At 46.4% G+C, this 10,504-nt stretch overlaps 1 protein-coding gene across 1 annotated transcript; it reads right to left on the reverse strand.

Annotated features, from left to right (window-relative positions):
* Positions 1-1,653: 1,653 nt before the first annotated feature.
* Positions 1,654-10,165, reverse strand: PDIA3 (protein disulfide isomerase family A member 3). Its single transcript, XM_058427202.1, has 3 exons — positions 10,126-10,165; positions 9,399-9,984; positions 1,654-2,153 (listed from the first exon to the last, which is right to left on the reverse strand). Exons 1-3 carry the CDS (start codon positions 10,163-10,165, stop codon positions 2,030-2,032), a joined length of 750 nt encoding a protein of 249 aa, XP_058283185.1. The 3' UTR covers positions 1,654-2,029.
* Positions 10,166-10,504: the final 339 nt, after the last annotated feature.

Raw genomic sequence — 10,504 nt, forward strand, 5'->3', positions numbered from 1 at the left:
CAGAAAATGTGTCTATAGTCACACAGGTAGGAATTGTGATTGAATTTTCTTTTCTTTTTTTTTTTTTTTTTTTGAGACGGAGTTTCACTCTTGTTGCCCAGGCTGGAGTGCAATGGCGTGAATTCGGCTCACTGCAACCTCCACCCCACGGGTTCAAGCCATTCTCCTGCCTCAGCCTCCCGAGTAGCTGGGATTATAGGCACCGGCCACTACGCCTGGCTAATTTTTGTATTTTTAGTAGAGACGGGGTTTCACCATGTTGGCAAGGCTGGTCTTGAACTCCAGATCTCAGGAGATCCACCCACTTTGGCCTCCCAAAGTGCTGGGATTACAGGTGTGAGCCACAGCGCCTGGCTGTGATTGAATTTTTTTTCCTATGGCAAGCTGCTTGATAGGATTAAAAGCAGTTTCCAAAAGTAGCCTTATATATGAACTATTTGTGGCTGGCAGAGGTATGAGCTTTTAGACTAGAACTACTATGGGTTTACTACAGAATGGCAACATTCTGGAAGCATTAATTTAATTGTAAAAACAAATACCAAGTTTACAGTTGACCATTTGGTTACATTTTCATCAATATCCTCATATCATTTTTGTATTGCCATCATTGTGATTATCGTATGGCAGTTTAGGCAACTCATTTACTCATAGATTATTATTATTTTTTGAGATGGAGTCTTGCTCTGTCGCCCAGGCTGGAGTACAGTGGCATGATCTCAGCTCACTGCAACCTCCGCCCCCCTGGGTTCAAGTGATTGTCCTCTGTCTCAGCCTTCCAAGTAGCTGGGATTACAGGCACCTGCCACCACACATGGCTAATTTTTATATTTTTTAGTAGAGACGGGGTTTCACCATGACCTCAGGTGATCCGCCCTCCTCAGCCTGTCAAAGTGCTGGGATTACAGGCGTGAGCCACCGTGCCCAGCCTCAATGATTACTTTAACCTTTACAGCTGTACTTCTGCTTTCCATCTTTAATTCTTATTTACCATATACTTTACTACTTTTTTTTTTTTTTTTTTTGAGACTGGGTTTCGCTCTATTGCCCAGGCTAGAGTGCAATGGCTCAATCACAGCTCACTGCAGCCTCAACCTCTCTGGCTTAAGCAATCCTTCCACCTCAGCCTCTGAGTAGCTGCGACTATGGAAGCCTGCCTGTATCTTTAGTAGAGATGGAATTTTGCCATGTTGCCCAGGCTGGTCTCAAGTGATCTACTTGCCTTGACCTCCCAAAGTACTGGGATTACACTTTTTTTTTTTTTTTTTTTTTTAAGAGACAGGGTCTTACTCTGTCACCTAGGCTGGAGTCCAGTAGTATGGTCATAGTTCACTGCAGCCTCAAGCAATCCTCCTGCTTCAGCCTTTTGAGAAGCTGGGACTACAGGTGTGAGCCACCACACCCAGCTTTTTAAATTTTTTGTAGAGATGAAGTCTTGCTTTGTTGCCCGGGCAACAAACTCCTGGCCTCAAGTGATCATCCCAAAGTGCTGGAATTACAGCTGTGAGCCACCATACCTGGTCTATTGTACTTCTTATGCCAGTAATTTCCTTAGTCTCACTACTTTTAAATTTTTTTTTGTTGTTGAGATGGAGTCTCGCTCTGTCACCAGGCTGGAGTGCAGTGGCCCGATCTTGGCTCACTGCAACCTTCGTCTCCTGGGTTCAAGCAATTCTCCTGCCTCAGCCTCCTGAGTAGCTGGGACTACAGGCGCGTGCCATCACGCCCAGCTAATTTTTGTATTTTTAGTTGAGACAGCGTTTCGCCATGTTGGCTAGGATGGTCTCAATCTCTCGACTTCATGATCCACCCAACCTCAGCCTCCCAAAGTGCTGGGATTACAGGCATGAGCCATCGTGCCCAGCCACTACTTTTAATCTTTTAAAACTACAAGTCAGTTGTGTATTTGCCCAGAAACTAGTATTCACTCTTCTTAGCAGAATAAGAGTAGAGAAAATGAATGTTAATCTTACAAACTATTTATTACTGTTATCTTTTTCCATGTAACAAAGCTGAGACAACAAACTACTTTTTAAAACACTTCACGTCCTTTAGTGAAGAATCCACCTGTACTTACCTTTGCTAATGGGACTATTCCTTTTAATCTGGTAGCTGCAGCTTCATACTCAGGAGCAAGTCTCTTGCAGTGTCCACACCTATATACGTATTAAAAAAGCCAAATTCTCAGTTTAATCCTATGAATTCGTTAATGTTGTCTCACTAGGAAGAATCTCAAACTATAATACTACCTTTGAGCTAGTAGACACTTCCAAAAGCAAAATCATCACATGAACAACATTCATTATTGTTAAAGTAAACCAGAACTCTCAGAAGGTAAAGGTCCTACCCCTAGACTGAGGTTGACTCCATAGTACTGGCTCAGCACAGGGCAGCTCTATTTTCTGCATACAAAGTATAACTAAGTTGTGAAAGCTGTAGTCAAAGGTGTACGCCACATTATTAAAGAGGGTTGAATGGGTGAATGCCCTTTTGACCAATTAATGAGGCTGAATGAAGGACAAGATAGAAATAATCCCATTTCTGATAGAATTCCCCGGAGGAAAATACAATTCCCTGGGAAACCAGCATTGTGGTTGTTAAAAATTGTGACTGAAGCTCACACCTGTAATCCCAGCACTTTCGGAGGCCAAGGCGAGTAGATCACTTGAGGTCAGGAGTTCAAGACCGGCCTGGCCAACATAGTGAAACCCCATCTCTACTAACAATACAAAAATTAGCCAGGCATGGTGGTGGGCACCTGTAATCCCAGCTGTAATCGGGAGGCTGAAGCAGGAGAATTGCTTGAACCCGGGAGGTGGAGGTTGCAGTGAGCTGACATCACGCCACTGCACTCCAGCCTGGGTGACAGAGCAAGACTCTGTCTTGGCGGGGGGACAAAATTGTGACTGAAACCCTGTAATGTCTCAAGTATGATATTAAGTCTTTTAGATGGCAGTCCTGATTTTTACAGCTACACAGTTCACCTGGCCATGAGAAGTGATAACAAAACATGTAAACTAGAATACCTTTCCCAGAGGGCCACCAGAAGCACCGGCTCCTCTGCCCAGAAAGTCCTAATCAGTGTATATACAGCTAGCACCAGCTGTACATCACCTCTTCAAAAGCCAATGGGTTGCAGAGGGATCACGTTGAGAAGGTGAGTTCTGTAACCTCCCCGTAGACAGCAAAAATAGAAATATAATAGAGAAGAAACTTAAGCAGATATATTTCAATAGTCAATGGTGTAATTTTATTAAGTGATGGATAACTTGGAAATACTGTACACCTAAAACTTGTTTAAAATAAAGGATTGTAACAGCTTATTCTCCAAGGTCTTCAGGGGGCCTATTAAAGTATAAAAGAACCAAATGATAAATACCAAATTCAGGATAAAGGAGTGTATAAGATGGTAAAGGGGCACATAGGGGACTTCAAATGTACTGGCTATGTTTTTTGGACTGAGTGCAAACAAATGGTATTCCTTATGCTGTATTTCACAGATTCATTGGTTTTTCCTGAAATTAAGATGTGTTTTGCAGTCATGTTATAGTTTCAATGGTAGTATTTCTTTCTCAGTGAGACACAAGATAGTTCCTCTCACAATCAGTGGTATCTTATGTGTGTGAAATAGGGTCTTATTCATTATATCCTCTGTATTCCTTTAATATTGCATAGTAAATATATTTTAAAGGGAGTAACAATTGGATCTGGGTCTTTAAGGATTTAACGCTTCAGAGAGAAGAGGGCAGGGTATTTAAGATGAGGGAGATAGTAGAGCAAATGTAAAAGAATACCAGTAAGCATGATGCATTCAGAGAACCGTAAAGGGCTTTTTTGAGATAATAAATGTGCGTGCAGGTGTACTAAGACTACATCAATCAGCAATGTCAAAGACTGACAGAAAGGGAGAAAACAGAGACAAGAATAAAGCCATCTAGAAGATAATATATTTCACATGGCAGACAATAAAAGCTTGGACCAGAATGGCAGCAATGAGAATAAAGAAGAGACAGACGAGAGATTTCTGTTGAATATATAGTAGTTGTCAAGGCTGAGGCAACAGATTTATGAGTTAATCGTTTCAACTATCTTCAAACATTTTAAGAGAAAAAAAATCACATACAATAGTTACTAGGTCAAGCCAGTGGGTGTCAACTCTAGATGCTTATCAGAAATACCCATGGAGCATTAAAACAAAAAAAGTATGCATGGCTTACTGAATGAGAATCTCCAGAAATCTGGGGAGCAACCAGGTGTGTGTGTAAGCTGCAAGGCTGGAACTAAAATCCACTGCCTTAAACTTTGGCAATATCCATAAAGTCATCGAATCCACAAGAGTTTCAACCAGGTTGGAGGAGACTCCCCTCTTCAAATCCACCAGGAATGGAACTCAGGTGGTATTTAAGGGAAATGAGGGTCAGTTAACATAGATCCTTCAAGATTAATCACTACTTCTTTCACCCACCCCCTAGAAAATATTAAAACACAATTAATTCTATCTATCCTCAGGGATGGCACCTGGCAGTTGATAATGAATTCCAACATATATTCACCCAATAATCATCACTTCCTCATGTGTGCCATGTGTCAAGTGCTTTTTGATAAGTGCCTTATTAAGTGTCTTTGGTAAGAAAATTGATATAGTCCTTTCCTTATAGGAACACCAGTCTGGCAGGGGTGACAGAGTATTATTTGATGCCAATAGAGAGGCAGGATCAACCAGTTAGTTGTCCAGGGAAGGAAAAAAAAATTTGAGCTAAATGTTGATGTTGAAAAGATCAACTCGGGCCGGGCGCGGTGGCTCACGCTTGTAATCCCAGCACTTTGGGAGGCCGAGGCGGGCGGATCATGAGGTCAGCAGATCGAGACCACGGTGAAACCCCGTCTCTACTAAAAATACAAAAAAATTAGCCGGGCGTAGTGGCGGGCGCCTGTAGTCCCAGCTACTCGGAGAGGCTGAGGCAGGAGAATGGCGTGAACCCGGGAGTCGGAGCTTGCAGTGAGCCGAGTCTGCGCCACTGCACTCCAGCCTGGGTGACAGAGCGAGACTCCGTCTCAAAAAAAAAAAAAAAAAAAGATCAACTCGGGGTGGAGATTACAAGTAAAGAAATTAGCACATATATTACTATTTTTTTTCAAGACGGAGTCTTGCTCTGTCACCCAGGCTGGAGTCCAGTGGCATGATCTCAGCTCATTGTAACCTGCACCTCCCAGGTTCAAGCAATTCTCCTGCCTCAGCCTCCTGAGTAGCTGGGATTACAGGCTCCTGCCACCGTGCCTGGCCATAGAGTAGAGACAAGGTTTCCCCATGTTGGCCAGGCTGGTCTCAAACTCCTGAACCTCGTGATCTGCCCACCTCGGCCTCCCAAAGTGCTGGGATTACAGGCATGAGCCTCCGCACCCAGCCATTATTTATTACTACTGTCCTAGAGGGTAGCATACACATCTATAGCATACATAGATGTTGAGGACTTTTTTTTTTTTTTTTGAGAAGGAGTCTTGCTGTTGCCCAGGCTAGAGTGCAGTGGTGTGATCTTGGCTTACTGCAAGCTCTGCCTCCCGGGTTCACACCATTCTCCTGCCTCAGCCTCCTGAGTAGCTGGGACTACAGGCACCTGCTACCATGCCTGGCTAATTTTTTGTATTTTTGGTAGAGACGGGATTTCACCATGTTGGCCAGGATGGTCTCGATCTCTTGACCTCGTGATCCACCCGCCTCGGCCTCCCAAAGTGCTGGGATTACAGGCATGAGCCACTGTGCCCAGCCAAGGACTTAATATTAAATATTAGCACTAATCAATAAATTTTCGGACATTTCCAAACATTTAAATAGTGTTATTTCCCCAGAGAAATTCAGATACTCTTATCCTTAAAAATATATAGCAGATTAACTCCATAATGGAAATATTAGTCTACAAAATCAACTGCAAAGAAAGCTTTCACTAGGCCAGGCACGGTGGCTCATGCCTGAAATCCCAGCACTTTGGGAGTCCGACGCAGGTGATTCAGGTGAAGTCAGGAGTTCAAGACCAGCCTGGCCAACATGGTGAAACCTGGTCTCTACTGGAAAAAAAAGAAAAAAAAAAAAATTAGCCAGACGGGGGAGGCGGAGATTGCAGAGCCAAGATCGCGCCACTGCACTCCAGCCCGGGCAACAGAGAGAGACACTGTCTCAAAAAAAAAACCAAAAAACAGCAAGCAAGCAAGCTTTCACCTTTCACTTGAAACATGAAAGTGGAAAAAGAATTTGCTTAAATAGGTCTATTTTGTGATGAGAATAAGGTAAAAAAAAAAAAAAAAGTCCATTTTACTTTCTTTTTTGAGACGGTCTCACACTGTCGTTTAGGGTGGAGTGCAGTGGTACAATCTCAGCTTCCTGCAACCTCCACCTCCCAGGCTCAAGTGATCTTCTCCTCTCACCTCAGCCTCCTGAGTTGCTAGGACTACAGGCGTGTGCTACCATGCCTGGTTAAGTTTTGTCCTTTTTTGGTAGAGATGGGGTCTGGCCATGCTGCCCAGGCTGGTCTCTAACCTCGCCACTGCCTCCTGGGTTCAAGTGATTTTCCCAACTCAGCCTCCCAAGTAGCTGGGATTACAGATGTGCACCACCACGTCCAGCTAATTTTTGTATTTTTAGTAGAGACGGGGTTTTGCCATGTTGGCCAGGCTGGTCTGAACTCCTGATCTCAAGTGATCTGCCTGCCTTGGCCTCCCAAACTGCTGGGATTACAGGAATGCACAACAGGGCCAGACCCCATTTTACTCTTACTAAGGATTCTTTAACTGTTTCTTGTAAGATAGTACTCCTGAACTGTACAAAGGAATACAGCAGTCAAAAAACATTTCCAGCTGAAATGTTAATAAATAAAAATACAGAGGCCAGGCTAGATGGTGCACACCTGTAATTCCAGCACTTTGGGAGGTCGAGGAGGGTGGATCACCTGAGGTCAGGAGTTCACCACCAGGCTAACTTGGTGAAACCCCGTCTCTACTAAAATACAAAAATTAGCCGGGCTTGGTGGTGCGTGCCTGTAATCCCAGCTACTCAGGAGGCTGAGGCAGGAGAATCGCTTGAACATGGGAGGTGGAGTTTGCAGTGAGCCCAGATTATGCCACTGCGCTCCAGCCTGGGTAACAGAGCGAGACTCTGTCTCAAAAAACAAAAACAAAAACAAAAACAAAAAAAAACCAGGCTGGGCGCAGTGGCTCACGCCTGTAATCCCAGCATTTTGGGAGGACGAGGTGGGCAGATCACCTGAAGTCAGGAGTTCGAGACCAGCCTGGGCAACATGGTGAAACCCCGTCTCTATTAAAAATACAAAAAAATTAGCTGGGCATTGTGGCAGACACCTGTAATCCCAGCTACTCGGGAGGCTGAGGCAGGAGAATTACTTGAACCCAAGAGGCGGAGGTTGCAGTGAGTCGAGATAGTGCCATGGCACTCTAGCCTGGGCAACAAAGTGAGACTCCATCTCAAAAAAAAAATATGAAAAAAAAAAAAAACTGTAGCGGAATGTGAAGAAATAAAGACCTCAACAGGAGACTTCCTTAACTCCAAATTGCTCATTCAGAAAACTCATCTTCCTTGCTGACATTGTGGAGGATAACTTTTTCTTTTAAACCAATTAAAAGCAGACACCACAGCAGAGATCCACCCAATTCTCGGGACAGTCAGTGCCTGATGGGATATGTAGTTTTTAGAGTAGCACGTGTAACACCTTAAAGTAGGAAAGACCCCCTTCAATTCAAATAAAAAATTCTGTGTTTTTTTTGAGACGGAGTTTCGCTCTTGTTGCCCAGGCTGGAGTGCAATGGCAGGATCGTGGCTCACTGCAGCCTCTGCTTCCTGGGTTCAAGCTATTCTCCCGCCTCAGCCTCCTGAGTAGCTGGGATTACAGGCGGGAGCCACCATGCCCAGCCCCAAAATTCCTTTTTTAAACTAATATTCTAGTGGCCCACTATTCTCCAACAATTCCTACTTTAAACTGTTGCATGACCCCTGTAGTAAAAAGTATCACTCAGATCTGACAAACTCAGTGACACCCCCAGTTTTTACAAATTTAGTGACAGCCCCTCAAAGCTAACAGCATGATTATATAATTTGGGAAGAGTTGTTCCTAAGAGAGAACATGAGTTCCAGAGATGTATAAGAACTATCTATATGTGTAATCTGTACTGCCAGTTAGCCCCAGAAATGCCCTGGACACAAAATTTGCCATCTCTAGCATATCATTCTGATTCAGGTGGTCTTTACTACAGGACATTTTTCGTGTAACCCTTAGCAAGTTGTTTGAGGCTAAGAAGTGAAGACCTGAGTCTGAAGCAAATAAAAGTTATATACAACTTTTACTGACATTTTTGAACACGGATAGTTTTAAACCAAGGGTCACTGTGCCAGGAGGGGAAAAATTAAGTACTGTAATTATATATATTGAATTATATAGAGAGAGCTATCCCCGGGATAAAGGAATCACTGTTTACTCTGGTAATGATCTGGAGGTTTAAAACACACACACACACAAATTACAAAAAAAAAAAAAAACCACTTAAGTTGACTGGGCCAGAAATCTTATTTGCTCTTCCATCTACCCAACAGTTTTTTATTTCGAGTTAGTTCTATATAAGGAATTTACACCCTTGATCACTTAAGTCACCCTAAAGTGGAGTATTTAATCAATATTGGTTATTTTCTCATTGGAGTCTTTTTTGACATTTTAAAGAAATGCTATTTAAAACGGACAATATGGACAGATTCTGATGGAATTATTCTTGTTCACCTACTCTTTTCGTTTGGACAGAGGTATCTGCCGGTACTGAGATGTAAGTGATCAGCTGCAGGGAGAACTGTACACCATGTGACGGACAAATTACCTGCTTCAAGAAAGCACTTAACGACCATTCTGTAGCCACTCAGTGACCTTGGCTAGAAACCAATGGCTGTGCGGCGTGAGGTAAGATGAAAGGAAATACCCTAGGGATCCAGGACTTCTGCATTTGCTGAAACGTCCGCTTCCACTACAAGGCTTTGGGATGTCTAGTCTGTAGACTGGAGGAACATTAATACTGACTCACGCAGAAATGATATAGCTACATATGGAACTGGGGGAAGGGGTGGCAAAACCCTCTGCAAATAGGAAGTGCCGCAAGAGCACCGAGATAAGGACGAGACCCTGCGTGAGCGCAGCCTTCGGGTTTTCCTTGGGCCGATCAGCACCGACTCCCCGGCTCTTGGCGAGGCGCGTCCAGCTCCCCGGAATGAGAAATGTGCCCGCCGCAGCAGGGGCCCACAGGAATGAAGGCCGCCGGCGCTGCGTAGGCCCAACAGTTCCCCGCGCCCTCGCCCCCGGCCCAGCCCGGCCCAGCCCAGCCTTTCTTCCCCCGCCTCGGCAGACTGGACTCACCAGGGGGCGAAGAACTCGACGAGCATGAGGCCCGCAGAGCCCGTGTCGGAGATGCGACTCTCGAAGTTGTCGTCCGTGAGTTCTAGCACGTCGGAGGCAGCCGCGAGGCGGGCCGCGGCGAGAAGCAGCGCCACACCCGGGAACAGCGCTAGGCGGCGGAGGTGCATGGCGGCGAGGTGGGGTGTGGGCAGCCGGAAGGGTCGCGGCTCGGCTGGGACTGCGGAGGTCGGGCGCGCGACCACAAACCAGTGCCTGCGCTCGCGCGTCTGGCCCAGGCGGACCTGCAGCCGGAGGTCCCAACCCCCAAGCCCGGCTCTGGCCGCTGTGTGGCAGCCGCTGATTGGCTGCGCGGCGCCTTCGTCGGGCGGGCGGGACCTGCTGCTAACCGCCGAGTGGCCAGAGCGCTGGGCGGGGCCGAGGCGGCGAGTGGCTGGGCGAGCGTGGCTGGTCCCGGTCCTGGGCTGGGGGCAGGGGCTAGGGCCGGGTCCCGGGGTGAGCCGAAACCTGGGGGTCGGGCGGGGCGGGGAATGGGGCGCAGTGAGGCTGGGAGCCGGCCCTGAGCTCGTCCTGCCTAGGGGTAGCCGGGCTCAGGAGGCGCCTAAGCTGGAGGCGGAAGCGTGAAGTGAGGACCGAGGGGGCGAAGAGAACCTGGGCTGAGGTGAGGCCCAGAAGCGAGAATGGAGGAGAGAAGGAGCTAGCCCCTGAAGGAGTGTTGGAGTGGACACACTTGGGACGGGACCCTTTTTCAAAATGTCAGGCCTCGGCATTTTGTCCAATTTCTCTTCACTTGGTTTCTCTTTCGTTGTCAAGCCAAGCCCTCCCCCAACTCCACCTCATTGCCCGATTATCTCAGTCCCAGGTGGGACCCACATTCTTTGTCCAGCCCCAGGCCCCTACCCTTGTGGCTGCTCCTTTTTTATTGAGTTTCTTGTTTTGTTTGAGATGGAGTCTTGCTCTGTCCCCCACGCTGGAGTGCAGTGGCGCGATCTCTGCTCACTGCAAGCTCCGCCTCCCGGGTTCACACCATTCTCCTGCCTCAGCCTCCCGAGTAGCTGGGACTACAGGCGCCCACCACCACGCCCGGCTAATTTTTTGTATTTTTAGTG

This window comes from Hylobates moloch, unplaced genomic scaffold (genome assembly GCF_009828535.3).
Source record: "Hylobates moloch isolate HMO894 unplaced genomic scaffold, HMol_V3 SCAFFOLD_14, whole genome shotgun sequence".
Lineage (NCBI taxonomy): Eukaryota > Metazoa > Chordata > Mammalia > Primates > Hylobatidae > Hylobates > Hylobates moloch.